General features: G+C 47.9%; 1 protein-coding gene across 2 annotated transcripts in view; it reads right to left on the bottom strand.

Moving 5' to 3' along the window:
- The window catches only part of gpr37b (G protein-coupled receptor 37b), a 38,755-nt gene extending 22,127 nt beyond the window's left edge, over positions 1-16,628 (bottom strand). The window contains exons 1-2 of one of the 2 annotated variants that reach the window (XM_037122416.1): positions 14,837-16,628; positions 2,409-3,195 (exon numbers count right to left, since the gene is read on the bottom strand). In XM_037122416.1, the coding sequence (XP_036978311.1) occupies positions 2,409-3,195; positions 14,837-15,853 (1,804 nt within the window). In that variant the 5' untranslated portion in view covers positions 15,854-16,628. Of the gene's footprint in view, positions 1-688; positions 3,196-14,836 lie in introns of those variants that run through there. The other variant, XM_037122417.1, reaches the window with a different exon arrangement.
- Between the last annotated feature and the right edge of the window lie 222 nt (positions 16,629-16,850).

Genomic DNA, 16,850 nt, shown 5'->3' with positions numbered 1-16,850 from the left:
GTTTGTAACAGTAACAGCGTGTTTTCACTTTAACGTTATCAGATAACAGGCATTTAGGATGGTATCTTACCAATGTGTTTGGCAAACACAGGCTAATGCTATCTCAGGTAAGATAAATTGAGGTTGCTAAAGGGAACTCTTGCAAATCTCTGATAGCATCCACCCTGGAGGCTAGTTAGCAGGACACGTCAAGGACAGGTGATAAACATATTGTTTTATCCTTTCACATCTGATCTTTTTGATTTTGAGAGCACTATAAAAAGAGACACCACCCTCCACACTGTTTCAGTGTCAGACCGAAGCTTGACAAATCTGGCTAGCTGTGATTGCTAAGGCAGGACAGGATAATCAATAATTTTGACTTCATTTTCTCTTTGAATTTAGCTGTAAGCCGTAATCTTGCCTCAAGTTAATTTACGCACGTGTAGTAGCACTTCATTTTAAAGTTCAGCAATAGTAAATAAATAACTTGTACAAAAATTAAGCAACTTTCCAACAATTGGTACAAATATAGGCTAAGATCCTTATAATTACATTACAGCATTGTATTTACATTGTAATCAAACGATAATTTGAAATCCTCCTGGTAGATGATTGATAATTACTGTCCATCTAATTACAATAAACTACATTTCTGTACCAACGTAATAGTACAAATGTTCAGCTCAATATTGCATCTATTAAAGTATCTACAATGTTAATTACAAGTCTATAGCTTTGTCATTTATTAGTATTTACCAGTGACCTAGAAAACACTGAGTGATTACTTTACTGTAGAATTAAGTGCTACCACACTTGAGCTTGCAGTCGAGCAGTCACTCTCAACAAAAGGCAGTATTTACGCTCAGAGCTTCAGGTGACCTGTGTAAACTCTGTCAGCGGCAGCTCGGAGAATCCCCGCATTGATTTTCTTTATTCTCCAAACGTATTATTTTTCAAGTCTTCCAGAGTCGCAGATAACTGTGATCTGTCTTCTTGACCAAAACCAAAGTGCGCAGCTCAATTACTTGCGCTTCCAAGTCAAACCGATGGATTTGTTGTTTACAGCGCATTCATCATAAGAGCACCGAAGAAAGTGTACAGTATATATATATACAGCCCGAAGTGTAAGGCGTAACATGATACAACAGTGTAGTGCAGATATTCGTTTTCAGTCCAGTCCACGCCGAGTCCACCCCTTTCCGTTGTACTCCGCGGTGTTGTGTTCCATTGCTTTCCCCCTCTTTTCATATTCACTCTGTTCAATTGAATCTGTGGCGTTTAACTCGATTGCATTCCACTCCATTCAACGGCAATTAGATTTCAATTAGTCCGTTCCGAAACCCTTTTTTTAAATTCCACTCACGTCCTCTGTGTTTGTGTGTCTCTGAGACCAGCCCAGCTACGTTTGAGTCAACAGGATATTTTTCAATATACAGTGTAAATGTGTACATTTGGATTCTTCAATGCGCTCTCCCTCTCTGTTTCTTCTTTTTTTTTCCATTCCCCTCATGCGGAGACGCCCCTGCGTTGTTTTAATTACGACGAGCCTTGTTCCCGTGTGTGCAGCATTAAATGAACTGTACATGTACAGCTGTTGTCGTCCTGTTTTTCTATAGGCAGTGTCAGCCCGTATGTTTAGCTGGAGTTATTATACAAGGTTGCACTCTGTGATTAATTACTCCCCGTCATTTCGCCGGTGACACGTTTAGAAGGTGATCAGCACTGATTATACAGCACGGAGTGTCCCATACATAAATATCATTTTACAGTGGCCAAATACATTTATCATCACAAACCGAACCTATTGTGACATATTCTGTACAATCATTTCCCTATCTACATTGTACAGTGTACTATTCCCCCGTCCCTGTCATGATCCGCACAAGGCCCGCGGGGGACGCAGCAGTTTTTTTCTTTTTTTTTTTTTCTTTTTTTCGCTGCTTCGGAACAAGTTAACCTGATTCAGACCTCCTGTGAGGAACCAGACATCAGACAGGTTAAGAGACCAACTGTCCAAAGATATTTAGGCATACAAGGTCTACAGCAGGGAGGTTTGTTAGTTTTAAAGGTTTCAGGCAGGATTGCTAAAAATATGTACTGACCCTGTTTTTAGAGCACCCCAGGGCATGAGTGACGAGACGATGTGGCTTTTTTGTTAGATCTCCTGGAAAAGAAGTGTTACACCGTTACTGTAAATGTACGTTACTGTTGTAAGAAGTGAAGGTCGGGGGATGTGGGGCATTGGCTGAATGTGATTATTCATTGTCCAATTTTATCCATGCCCCCATTGAAAATGTAACTAGACCAGGTAAGGCAAATCTCTCCTAGCCGAGTCTGAGAAAACAAGCCAAAGGCTGAGCGGGCTACTGAAATCCCCCTCCCTGATGGGTCTGTTTAGCAGTTGGACCCTGCAGGTGTGTAGTTACTTAGCTCCCTGCGGATGGTGCTGAACGGCGACAGCTCCAGCTCGGTGGTGCACTCGTGTTCGTTATCGTCACTGGCCGTGGCCGAAGAGGGCGCGTGGTTACAGCAGCAGCAGCAGCAGCAGCAGTCCAGGAAGGCCCTCCCCAGGGGGCGACACAGGAGGAGCAGCAGCGCCGGCGTCACGGCGGCCCGGCAGAAGAGCAGCAGCTGGGAGAGAAGATGGAGGACGGACATGGTGTGCTCGGGAACGCCCGCCGCCATGTACGCCGAAACGATGTTGCAGATGTTCTCGGGCACCACGCAGGCGCCGTAGACGATTGCCAGCGCCACAACGGTGCAGTTCATCTGGCTCTCCAGCCGGATCTGCTTCTTGTTGCTGCGCACGCTGGCCTGCTCCGCGCGCCGGATCTTCCGCGCCGTTACCAACGAGCACCCAATGGTGAAGAGGGTTGGGAGGCAGAAGTAGCAGCCGAAGCACCACCACAGCCGGGCGCCCTCGTAGGTCAAGCCCAGCACGTAGAGCATGTCGGGGAGCGAGGTGGATATCCTGATGATGCAGCGCTCGACAGGGGGCTCGTCTGGGATTCCCGTGTCTTCCGTCACCAGCTGTCTGATGAGGAGCTCCGGCAGGGCCAGCAGGAGAGCACCGATCCAGATGACAGCCAGCTTAGCGGTGGTGGAGGTGCAGTTCTCAATCATCTCGTAGTACATCTGGACGTTGGTGGCCGCACGGAAACGGTCGATGCACAGAGCGCACAGGGTGAAGGTGGTCACGCCGAGGGAGGCCACCTGAAGGAGACAGATGAAGAGAAAATCATGTTAATATGTCATGGTCACAGTTTGACTAGGTTTAGGGAAAATAAAGGACTTTGTTAGATTTTCTCAAAAATAAAATAAAAAGTTGGCTAGGATCAGGCAAAAAAAAAAAAAATGTGGTTCCAGTTAGGAAAACATCATTCTTTGGTACTTAGGAGACCTAACTCATTACGTAAGGTACGTCACATCATGTATGTAATATTCCAACAGATGTTAACTTACTCATGTTACCCAAACTACAAACAAATTACTCTTGACTCTTGGTCAGTAACAGTTACACAACTAACCACCCGATCCTCCCTCAAGTCTCTGACTTTCTCACTTGTGTATTCCACTGCAGTAGATGGACGCTTAAACAAGTGACACCGGGGGGGTAACTACAGCACCACACTGTGAAGCGTAGGACCAAGAGACAAGCTGCTGTATTTGACACGGCGGGAGTAAGCACGGCCTTGCCATTGTGCTCGCGTGAATCAGGTTGCCTCGGCGATGCTGTTTACATCTTCAGACTCGGTGCGCGACACAGCACATGACTGCAGGGGAGAATAACAGGGTGAAAAAAGTGAGCCTCAGAGCTATGCTAACAATAGCCTCCCACGAGCTGACAGATGGGCTGAGCTGCGTGTAGCACTGATGTGACGGCTTCGTGAGTTTGAGTTGAGCTCCCTCCAGGTTCTCCGTCTTTAATGAATAAAACCATAACAATGAACCGAAAAAATCATTCGCAGCGTCGAAAATGTCATCGTGCACGTAAACATGTAGATTCTCTTTGCCTCACAACACAAATTACACGGGCCTCTCCACCAGTTGACGAGTCAGCTACCGGCACATACTGTAAATACAAAAAAAAAAGCAGGACACCCAGTAATGGCAGTGGCCTTTGGGTGCACCTGACACGAGTGTAATTACAAGCAGTGGAGCAACAGAAGCACAATGGAAGGCTGTAAGCTGCCATTAACACCGCACAGCATCCTCGAACGTGCACGTGTGTGTGTGTGTGTGAGAAGAGAAGCTGCAGACAGACAGAAATAGAGCGAGCCAACACACACACACACACACACAGTGGATTAAAAGCCGTCTACACTGCATTCATTCATTCACTCAAATGTCTCTCCACACGTCCCATTCAATGACAGTCACACTAATTAACAAAGTTCTGAAATATTCCACTGTTTTTTCTAATTTACATTTCACTCGAAACCTTCATGTATGAGCTAATTACCTCCACATTCTCGGTGTAAAAAAAAAAAGGTCTGCAAATTGTCAGAGAGCTCACAAATTTCCTCAGCATGTGAAAGCATCTGTTGGATTAACAGTCATTTTGGCAGAGTGGGCACCCTGTGAAACATCCCTCTGCAGCTGGAGTGTGTGCACGCGTGTGTGCGCGTGCGCGTGGTTCTATCCTTACATGAACCGGTTCCCTCCGAGTTTTCGCCTCGAGCACAAAATCTTCCAGACCAGCCACTGATCCGCCCCCCCCACCAGCATCCTCCCATCCTGCCTCACCTTGCCTACCTTTTCTTCCTCTGACTCTCAGTTATCTCGCCTCGTTTTCCATCCTCCTCAGCCTCTGTTCCTCTTCACTCACACCCCTCCTTCCCTCCTTCTCTCCATCCGCTCCCCTCGTCATATCAAATTTAATCACAACAGCCAGCTTCCCAGATGGCCCTGGTGAGCCACGGCTTTAGTGCTCTAAACACATACCTCCTGGACAGATATAGATGTACACACACTGCAAGATGCTCTGTGTATCTAGGTCTGACACACACACACACACACACACACACACACACACACACTGACCCTCTGACACACATGGATGTCCTAACCAGACTAATGAAGGGCGACCATGTGAAACAGCGAGGGGTAAGTGGGGCAGACAAACCACCGACGGGCTACGGCACACTGAACAGTAACTGTGATCAATGTGACTGCGCTCTGGACCAGGACGGTTTATCACCTGACGCCACGCCACAAATCTTGTAATTATAACTGTAGGAAATTGTTTTGAATCCAAGCCAAAGCAGCACAATAATTAGTCATTTAAGTGTGTCATTTTTTTTAAAGCCTGTTTATTTGATGGATTAATCCTTTAGGTGGTGTGCACGTTGCAGATGTTGTCACCTCACAGCTGAGTAACTGATGTTTGCAAAACCGTGCAGCAGACTTGAGCTAAGCTTATTTTCATCAATGTCCACAGGTGAAAAATATACTACTAAAAAGATATTTATTCTTAAGGAGACATATTAAGCTCACCAGTTTCATAATTTTACTTTGTGTTACTGTAAAGTAGGTTAACATGCTTTAATGCTCGGAGAACACCTCACTTTTCTCTCCTCCTCCAATATTTTAACTCCTGTCTCTTTAAGGCCCCGCCTCCCAAATACCCAGTCTGCTCTGATTGGTCAGCTCACACATGCCCGAGCCAGCATGGCGCGTCTCCACTCGGATCTCTGCTGATTTTGGCTTTCCGTTAGCTTCACTTCTACGAAGAATTTAGGCATAAATTACGCAAATGTGTTACGCGGTGATGTAGCGTGATGGCACAAAGTCTACTGACGAGGCGTGTCGGGCACTTCAGGAGCAGCGCTTTCTGCGGGAGGGAGGAGCTTCTGTTGGCATTGAGCTTTTAAACTTCCAAGACCTTTTTTACGTGCACAAGAAATTGTAGTATGCAACACTGAGGGAAAGGAAAAACAGCACAACAGGTCTGTGTGTGTGCAATCCATGGAGTGTCAATCAAGCTGGTGATCATTTAAAGAAATACTTTCACTGACGCGAATAAATTCTTCACTTCTTCAGGTTCACATGACGCTCTAAACCGGCGACCCCCTTGATCCAGTGAAAATCTAATCCAATTTGTAGTGTATAGAGATTAAAAAAAAAAAAAGTGCTATTGTGACCTGGATGTTTTGTGCAATATCCATGAAAAGATCACTCTGGTGAGCTGTCACGCTGATACGGAATCCCGACAGCTTTTTCCCTTATCCCCACTCCAGGTCGCTAATACGGCCGCGCCACTCAGTGCGCTCACTTCATTCTCTAAATAGCCCGTCGGCGTGGATACCTTCCGCTGAAATTGCTGTCTGCTATTTATATCGCCCTCTCCACATAACGCTATGTGTTAGCAATAGATTTCAGTGGCAACGGAGAACAATGGGTTTGTTTGACGGCTGCTGGCTCAAGGATTTTTTCCCGACTATCTTAATGGTTAAAGATGTCTGAACCCTGTGGACTTGCCTTACATCCCCTAGAAAATAAAGTTGTTATTCCTTTATAAATAGTTAAAGAAACATCATACCGGGTCGACTTATGAACCACTTCTTTGACTGTAAACATCCACACCTGTGTTTCCCATGTATGATGGCTTTAGTTGAATGCAAACACACACACACACACACACACACACACACACACACACACACACACACCGCTCATCCGGTACACGTGTACAGGTGCATGCACATGGTGAATATTTCATGGCTCGAACAACAGGGCTGGAGCGGCTTTAAAGGCTGTCACGGAGGAGCAGGGAAACACAGCTTTGATCAGCTCGTCGGGGAGGAGAGCAAGGGCAGGGCGAACAAGCATAGCTTTGTACTGGAGGGGAGATGAGAGAGAGAGAGAGAGTCCAAGAGTCAGGCCTGGTGGGGCGATGAAGCTGTGTGTTTGTGGGAGAGGGGTTATGCTAATGAGGGACCGAGAGAAGAGGGGCAGAAGAATGGAGGAGAGAGGAAAAAGGCAGTGGGAGAAGCAGACAATAGCGGAGGGGAGTCAGCCGTCGAGGAGTTCGAGAGGGTCCGAAGTGACGGGAGGAGAGAAACGAGCCCGGACATCTCCGGAATGATTAAAAATGTTAATATGGCATTTCCTCCGAAAGAGCGGCGTCGACCCCGTCATGTTCGCTTTAGCTGCCGGCGAGGTGACGGGCCTGCTCGCCTCAGGGCCTCTAAATTATTATTATTTCAAATCTTAATACTTATCCGTAACAGTAATGAATATTTGAACAAGGTGATTGTATTGTCTTTTTTGTTGTGTTTTCTTTGCCCCGAAACTCCCTTTAAAAGAGCCATTCTCAGCCATCTGGTGGGCCCACAGAGGCGACTGTACTGCAAAAATGGTTAGATGACACTTACAGATCTTGTTTTTTTAGAATTGGGGTAATTCGGGCTTGTCATTTAGTCACTTGCACAACCATGACATGATAATCGACTACTGGCGTTAGATGTATGGTTCCTATATAAACAACAGAGTGGTATTGATCGTTTTTGCTAATTCGCTGCAAGATAGTGAATGTGTGCACAGTGAAAAGCCAGTTAGCTTAGCTTATTAGCACATTATATCTCATTTTTTAAAATTATGGCTATTGGGGCTTATGTGCGCACCTGGGAGAGCATTTTACCCACCGTCCCTCGTAAACATCTGGACATAGACAGGCTGTTTCCCCTTGTCTATTATGCTAACCTCGGCTAGCCAACTACTGCCTGTAGCTGCATCTATTCTGTAGACCTACACACGAGAGTGGTATTGATCCTCTCTTCTAATTTGAAACAAGAAGGCCAATGTTGTTTTTCCAAAATTGTTGAATTATACATATTAATTATGGTTTTATTTTTTTGAAATGCTTTGTATCGACCATCACAATTTTCCTCAACTAAAAAGTCACCCGTCGCGGTCTTTTGAAGTTGCTCAGCACCATTTTTTCCACTTCACAGGTGACATGAAGTGGAAAAACGGAAATTTCTTCTCGACCTTGGACTTCAAGGGTTCAAGAAAAAAAAGGGAAAAGAAAAAAGGGAACATAAAAAGGCCTTTCATCTCCAACACATGTTTTTCAGGTCTTTGGCCGTCTATCTGCGCAGCAGGTGAGAAAGACATTTTCCCCCGGTGCTGTTTTTAATAACGGCCCATTAACTTCCTGATTAAAGGTCCTGCGAGCTGGTGGCACAAAGGCCTTGCGTTATTAATTGGGTTTTAACAAGGACTGGAGCAGCCTGTGCAGCCATACTGTGACTACAGCCACTGTCAGGGGTAATGGGTGTTATCAGGTGATGAATGAGCTGATGTGGACGCACAACAACAACAACAACACACACACACACACACACACACGGCCTTAGAGTAATAAGCCGGGGAGACAAAGGGTTACTCCAGCTGCAGTCTTCTTTCTAGGTTGAGTGCGTGACCCAGTGCAGGCTGCAGCAGACCATAACTCTAACCAGAGAGACCCTGCTGCTGACAGCCACCATCCGTCTCACAGCTGGGCTGTGCTGCCGGGAGAGGCAGAAACCTGATCTGTGTGAGCGTGCACACCCATTTGTGCGCGCGCGCGTGTGCCTGTGCACGTCCACGTTCATGCAGAATTATTTAAATGTCCGTCTTATTGCGCACGGGCAGAACTGTGAATCGTGCATTTGAGTTTAGAGTAATGGCATTATGATGTATTACGACAGACAAACCGCTAAATATATTCTTGGGGGTAGAGGAAGAATCCTCCCTGACGGGGACGCAACAGATCGCACGCCTCACGTCTGTGTCCATGTCACGGTTTGGAGGCACAGATCGGGTCGTGTTTCAACACTGTCAGTTGATAGGACGCCTCGCTGCATGACTGACTGAGTTATCAAATGATATAGGTAGGGGAAGCTTGGTCTCCATGAGGATGTGGTTGAAAGCTTAGAAAAACATAAAGTAAGTTGACTGTGTGTTGAGAATAGTTTTCTAACGCTGCTCTTCTCAAGGTCAAGAATGAACCTTCAACCTCGCCTGCTGGATTCACGTTGAAAACAATCTCACCACAAGGTCCCTTCAGTAGCTGTTCTGGTGCTTTCAGTCACATATCTTGATCTTCTCCAGCAGATGTGGAGTTGCCTATTTGTCAAGGAATTGTTCTAATTCTCAAACACCTATTTTTTTTGTTGAGCTTGGTGAGAAACTCAGTACTCAGACACCAGAGCAGCCAGTTAGCTTAGCTTAGCACGGAGACTGAAAACAAGGGGGAACAGCTAGCCTGGCTCTGCCCATCACCTCTGAAGCTCTCCGATTGACATGTTTAATCTGCCTAATCTTTTTTAAAAAAACAAAACGCTGCATTTTTTTAAGGCCTTTTATGTGCCAGACTATTCTTGGCAGCTTTCCGGAGTCTTGTCGTGACCGTGAGGTCGCCAGGCAACCAGCTGAGGAAGATTGATGCGATCGAAATCTCTCCAGAGCGCTCCTTGGGCTGAGTCTGTCTACTGAATGAACTTTCAGTCTTTTCTCTCTTCTGTTCTATGAACAAAAGGAACAATTCTACCAGCCAGGAACAGAGATCCATAGACTTCAAGAATAAATGGGGCAGGCCCTCACAAATATTCATCTTTCTGTCTGCTTTCTTTAATTAAATTGGTCACAACAATCCACTGCAGTATTCCACTCTATTTAGCTGCTTTACGGCCTTTCACAGCGTGTCTGAGGCAGTTTTTTTTTTTTTTTTTTTTTTTCCGCATGATAAATTTCTCTTCCATCAAATTATATCCTGACCTGCGGCAGATTTCCCCCCCGGACATTAAAAACACTTTAATTCAGCTCTCTGTGCACAGTCACTGCTGGAGGAGTCCAGTTCCAGACCACTGACGGCTGTCTGGAGTGTGACGTCGGAGGCAACGCAAAATATGCATTATTCTGCTCACTTGTCTAACCCACGTTGATCTGAAACATATCACCCATTCTTTCACCCCAACACACTTAATTCATAATGTTAACCAACTAATGAATATTTCATATTTACATGGATAATTATCAGTTTAGTTATTTGCACTCAACTGCAAGCCTAATCTTGGCTTCATGCTGTTGTCTTGTCTTGTCTCATTGTACAAAAAAACCCACAATATCCGCTCATCCGCGGACAAAGAGCTGGCTGAGTGGACTCACCATCATGCATTATGTAGAGCCGTTAATTATATACCCTGAATAATTTACATATCCTCCAATTAACCATCATTCGCGTGCCTAATAGACGGGGCTGAGAAGCGAGTCGGGCAGGAGATCTGGTGCGTACATGATCTGCGTGCACGTGTTGCCACAGTGTGTATACTGTAACTGTACGTGTGCATTCAGTGTATGAAGACTAATGTGTCCGTGTGTGTGTGTGTGTGTGGCCAAATGCTTTCATACTGTGTGTGAGTGAATGTGTGAGTGGGTCCTCCCCCCTGAGGCATGTTTTTAATCACAGATAGCTGATGCAGAGAGAAAGAGAGAGAGAGAGAAATGGGGAACAGCCGAGGGCAGTGATCAGTGGCGAGAAGGCCATCCCACCCATCTGGGGGATCAGCACACCCTACTGACTTTGTGTGTGTTAGTGTGTGTGTGTGTGTGTGTGTGTGTGTGTGAACAGGCAAGGTAGTTAGACGGACAGTCAACGGCTTTCTCGATGTGAGAAGTCGCCAACGAAAGGTGTTTGGACGCGGGCTCTCCCGGTCCAGCGGGTGGCCTCGTATTCTCAGATGCTACACGGACACGGAATTTGTCATTCAGACTTACTTACTCGCGAGTGTGCGTGTGCTCGTGCGTGAGCTGGAACAGTGAGCTGCGAACATGTCAAGCTGATGTATGTCCCGCCATTACCGCCAATTCCAGGACAATAAATGGGTCTACCTCTGGCTCCTTTCTCCCTCGATCCCAATCTATCGCGCTCTCACTTCCCTCAGCCTCCTTCTTGCTCGGCTTCAGTAGTCTGAAGCTGACTGTATGACAGTGAAGGACAGCCCACAGTTTTGGGACCACGGGGTATTGTGCTGCAGGGTCCAGATGCACAGACGAGGCACACGTACTAAAGGATTCACCACACAGTTGGGTGCAGCAGGGACAAATACAACAGAGCAGAGCAGAGCGTATAATTACAAACAGACTCGATATATTCAAATAGTGACATTTGTGTGATAGGGGACATAATTGTCGCCAGAGCCGTGCTGTAGTTTGAAATTGGAAAACGCATTATGACGCATGCACCGTCCATCAACACGAGCCGTCGCGCCCCAAACAATATGGCGGGACTGTTAGTGGAATTGCCAATGTGCCACAAAGCGGAGAACGAGTCCTCGGAGAGTCACTGGATTTATGTCCCGTGATGGAGATTGGCAATTAGCTGTAAATCAGGTTTTTAGAAAAGCAGTGGACACGGCCATTTCTGTCCGCCAGTGGGAGCGGTCGTTAAGCTGCCGCGCGCGAGGGACAAATTCATCCCCATCATTAGCTGTGTGCCATAAACCTGCATTCTGTCTAATGGTCAGAAGGGGGAGCCTGCTTCTCACTTGATTAATTATCTCAGTAAACCATTTCCTAATGAGTTTATGGTCTCAATCGCTAGTTTTAAGTCTTCCTCAACACATTTGGTTAATTATGGCCCCATTTAGAGTAAAACAGACGATAAAGCGGAGTGTGCTTCAGAGCGTGGCTACTTTGTGATTGACAAGTTGCTTCCATAGTGCACCCCGGGGGTTTCAAATTGGATCTAATCAGGATATCCTCTCCAAAAACCAAGATGGAGACGGGTGTGGAGCAGCCCACAAACCAAAAATGGGTGACGTCACGGGAAGTCCGCGCTTGATCCCGATGTATACTGCACTACATACACACATCCTACTCATAGTCTGCCTCGCTAAACTGCTAAACAATAAACCGAGGCGACAGGCACCCTCCAATAAAAGGCACGGCTGCATGAAAAGGCACACATTACTCTCCCGCGCTTTTTCAGTTGGTGATTCGACAGCGTCTCTTTATTTTGGAGTAATGAGACAAAAAAACTTTTTAAAGCCACTGCTTTACGGCAGCACAGCTCTGAACGAACCTTGACAAATGATTTATCCCCCCCCCCAACTCCTCTCCTGGCTTATGAAATGCTTACCGCGCTGCTTATTTGTTATTTTACCCTACTTTCATGTCTTATCCTAATCAACTGCCAGGTGCAGGAACCCAATTATTGCCCATTAGTTTTGGCTGAATTTGCCGCTCGGCGCATCACTTCCTGGAGGGGTCGTCTGCAGTGACAGCGGCATGAAACGGGAGCGTGTCTGAAATAACGCGGGCTGGCTGTAACCCACATCTCTATTTTGTGCAGCATTCTCACAGTTTCCCTGCCGTGTTTTCACTCACATCTCATGCCTAGAATCGCTTTCTCTTTGAGGTTTTGGTGCCTGCCACGCTCTGCTAAACCCTGAATAAAATACAAGGTTTGCTAAAGGGGAGCGCCATGGGAGGCTCCTCGCCCAGGGGGGACCGCGATACATTATCCATACCACCTCGCGATTGTTGGGCGCAGATTCAAGCATGTATGACCGAAAGTGTGTGTGTCCTCATCTCAGGCCAAATGTTGATCTAGGCTGTGACCGAATTTGGGTTAAGTGAAGAATAAAGTCACTCTATAGGGGGAAATCTGTGTGCATATGTGCGTGTGTGTGTGTGTTTCACTGAACGTTCCACAGGGAGAGAGAGTGAGCCCGAGGCTGCATTACTCACGGCCTGTTTTGACACACACACACACACACACACACACACACACACACACTGAAGGGCCCAGTGCACATGTCCTGATAGATATGCAATATAGAACACATATTCGCATGCAGTAATGAATTCAAAGAGACAAGCGAATGTCACTCCTCCACAAAAAAAAAAAACAAAACCGCACGCTCTGCTTTCAGAGTAGCCACTCGGTCGACGCGCCGCATGTTATTAAAGTTATTAAATAATATCCTGTGGCGGTTCTCGGCGAGTGCGTACGCAATACCACAGAGGAGGGGCTCCGTTTTCCTCCGATCCCCCAGTAATTAATACTTTATGCGCTCGCAAGGTGCTTGCAAATGAAATGAGATACCATTTGTGTGTTAGACGGCATGTGGCCGGTGAGAAAAGAAGAGACGATGGTGCAAATGCAAGCAATCTCTTACTTGTCGGTAATGAGAGTCGTACCGCTGCAATTAAATGTATGCATGTGAGGCCTGAAGCTACTGAAGCTGTGCTGCACATTCAGGTGAAGGCGATCAGACTTTGAGATTGCTCCAATTTCTTCGCTGGGATCAGTTTCCTTGCGGGACTATTTAGCGGTATCGTTCTTTAACCGCACCTTTCAAAAAGACAAGGAAAAAAAAAAAGCAGTAGGTGGTCTGTAACTCTCAATAGGTCATTTCTGTTGCTATGCAGATGGATGCAGATGCAGAGCCGGGCCTTCTGGAGGAATAAACACCCGCAGTCACATCGGATTCTGCTCTTAAGACTTAATAACGAGGTTGTCTTTGAGTTTTATTCACGTTAAGTTTAATCTCACTTGCCGACTTCCTTCTCCCGAAAGGAGCGACAGGTGTAACGCACCGTTAACGTGTTGATCTCTGATGGCTGAAACGAGATTTGGAATAATGTAAGTACACGACCCCGCAAAATATGCAACAAAGTTCAAGTCGTTTTTAGGGATTCTAAAGCAGAAACGTCCCATTTAATGTCCCCTTTAAATGATCTCTGTCTCACTGTAAATACTGAGTAACATGATGCGCCTCATCACACCGGCCATCACATGTGCAATCAGATGACTGATTTTCAGGTACACAAATCTGTGCATCGAAGTTTACCCCCTCTCACAGGGCCAGTGAGAGGATAATAACACACTGTTAACCAGCTCCTATTATGGCCTCATGACGTGGGAGCCCTGCCTGTGCTCAGGCCCTGCAGCCTCTGGAGGGTGGAGTCTGGAGGGATCCTGGTCACCTGTTCTCAGCTGAGGAAACTCAGACTCTGGCTGGGCTGGCTGTAATTTAAGATGCATTTAGGTCAAGACAAACCTGTTGAAAATCACGCGCGCTGTCTCCCCTCTTTGTCCTGCCTTTAAACCAGCTTGTGACAATGGCCATTCAAAGACGAGCTCGAGACCCCCCGGAGCTAGAAAACCCCTGTTTTTATTCATACAAAGACCTTGCGGGTGGGATGCGACACTGGTGTAATTGCAGCGAGGGCACAAAGGGGAAGGTATCGTCTGGGTGTAAACAACCTGTCTAGCATCCATCCACTGACACGAGAGCATAGGTGTGTGGAAGACAAACGGGAAAACAGGGAGAGACTGAGCGTGAGTGTGTGTGTGTGTGTGTGTGTGTGTGAATATAGATTACCTGTAATGTGGTTTTATCAGCTGACAGCAACAGTACAATGTGTAACCTTACAGCCTGGTGTGTATTCATGTGTCTTATCTACATGTCTTGAGGGCTCGGTGAGGCTCTCTCCCACCAGAAGCAGGTGTACAGAAGTGACTAACAGAGCCTCCTTGTTATTGGCTGAGGTGAAACCCTATTGTTTTTTTAATTTAAAAAAAACCCTCAACTCTATTAGTCCATTGACTCAGGCTGCAGGAGTGTGAAACTTCATTTTCACGCCCCGACGTGCTCCAGATTATGTCTTTTGTCACCGCAGAGGTGTGATCGCATCCAGACAAGGTTGGATGATATGTAAATGACACTGGATGAGCCCCGTTTACCATCTGTCAGCCCTGCCTGCGAGCACTGCCTCAACACCGCCACGAGTAATCGTCCCTGACACATTCAGAGCGCGCGGGAGGAGGAGAGAGAGGGAAGGAGAGACGGAATACATTTACCTCCACGTAGGGCACCACTTTGCAGGTGAACTCCCCCAGCAGCCACGACTTGGTCAGCTCGTGGAACACCACCATGGGCAGGCAGAAGAAGATGAGCACGAAATCCCACACGGCCAGGTTGGCCAGCAGCGAGTTGGAGATGCTCTTCATGTAGTAGTTCTGGCACACGATGCACAGGATGGCGATGTTGCCCGCGATGCCCACCAGGAAGATGACCCCGGAGACGCACGTGATCGCGTACGCGCCGTAGGTCTCGCTCGTCACCGGGTAGAACGGGTTCTTGATCTCGTCCCCGAAATCCTGCGAGCTGGGCGGCGTGATCGGAGTGGCGTCCCAGGGGTTGTCCTCCCGGAAGGTGAAGAACTCGGGCCTCCTGGTGAAGAGGTCAAAGGGCATGTCGGTGGAGGTGAGGGCCGCCGGCTTGGGGATGGGTTCCCATGGCGGCGACGCGTGAGGCTGTGCCGGCGCCGCCGGGCTTTTGTTCAGCCGGCTTCTCCCCCTCTTCCACGCTTTCTTCTGCTCGTCTTTTGTGCCTCTCTTGTGCCTGTCGCCCTCCTCGGGCACCCCTCCTCCGTCTCCCCGGCCCATTGAAGAGGGCTTAGCCGCATTGTAGTGTCCACCTGCTGGCGTCCCCGTGCCATTCAACTTTATCCTCTTGTTGTGGTGGCGCGTCGGGCCCCAGTGCGAGGCAGCGCTGGGATCCTCCACGGGCGTCACAGTCCTGCCGAAGTCGCGCTTGCCGTGTCCGACCCGCCACGTCTCCTCCGCGGCGACCCTCTTCCAGGGGTGAGTGGAGTTGAGGGTCCCCCGGAAGGTCGCGCGCTCCGCCGAGGACGCACCTGTGGCGTACCCCGGCGAGAGCGCACGGTCCCGGGCTTTATTTGGATGGAGCGAGGAGCCATGGAAAGTCCTGGCGGGGTCCTCTTTAGTCCGCACTTCTCCATTACTCCTCAGAGATAACAGCACATGAGCGTGGGCCAGTAACACAAACAACGTCCTCGGCGGCAGAATCTGCATGATCCAGGAATTTATCGAGCGCAGGTTCTTTTTTTTCCTTCTTCTTTTTTTTAATCCTCACAAGTGCATCCTGGTCCCCCTCCGTGGCAGCGCGGGGCTTACTCCTCCGTTCAGTCAACACCCATGTTGGGGGGGAGCCCGCGGTTTCAAGTACGCAGCCACATCCATGGTGCGAGCTCTGCAAAACTTGGAACTTGTGGTTATCCCAGCTTCTTCCCGTGCGCTATGCAGCAAACTCCCCCCTCTCTCCACCTCCCCCCCCCAAAATAAACCCAATAACGAGTCACTCCAGCTCCCAAAGTCTGGACATTACCGAGCAGGACAGCGGATCCAGAGGGGAAGAAGCGAGGAAGAGGAGAGAGGCTGCATGTCCACGCACACGGCGCCCAGTGTCCAGCTGCTGTGCAGATGCATCCAAAAAGAAAAGATAGATTCTCTCTCCTTCTCTGTCAGCGCGTTAGTTTAGTGGGCTGGGTCGGCTGGCAGCAGCAGCAGCAGCAGCAGAGGCAGCAGCAGCAATGCGGTGCAGTCCGGGTAAAGCCCACTAGGTTGTGATGCACGGGAGGAGAGAGAGAGTGTCAGAGAGAAAGAGAGAGAGAGGGGAGGGAAGGGAGGGAGGGGTTGGAAATGTGTCTGCTCCTCGTCCCTTTCCCCTCCTCAGCGTCCAGGCGTCTCACCTCCTCGGCTGTTCTTGAAGAAAATGGAGCTCCCCTGGCGGCTAACCCCGATCTGTCACTCCTCATCCATCACGGAGCATCCAGCGAGCAGCCCCGGAGCAGACTCCGGCTTCAGCCTCACCCCCACAGACCCATCACCTCCTCCTCCTCCTCCTCCTCCTCCTCCTCCCCGCGGCAGACGAGCCAGCCACGCCCGACAGGAGCGCTGATAAATATATAAGTCGGCTTTTAATTTTTTTTTTTTTTTTTTTTTTTTACGCACTTGGTGAACATCGAAGCAGATGCCGGTTAATGTTGTTAAAAAAAAAAAAAAAAAAAAA

The sequence above is a fragment of the Acanthopagrus latus genome, chromosome 14, assembly GCF_904848185.1.
Source record: "Acanthopagrus latus isolate v.2019 chromosome 14, fAcaLat1.1, whole genome shotgun sequence".
Classification (NCBI taxonomy): domain Eukaryota; kingdom Metazoa; phylum Chordata; class Actinopteri; order Spariformes; family Sparidae; genus Acanthopagrus; species Acanthopagrus latus.
Note: the sequence above shows the minus strand (reverse complement) of the source record. Positions and strands in the feature narration are given on the sequence as shown.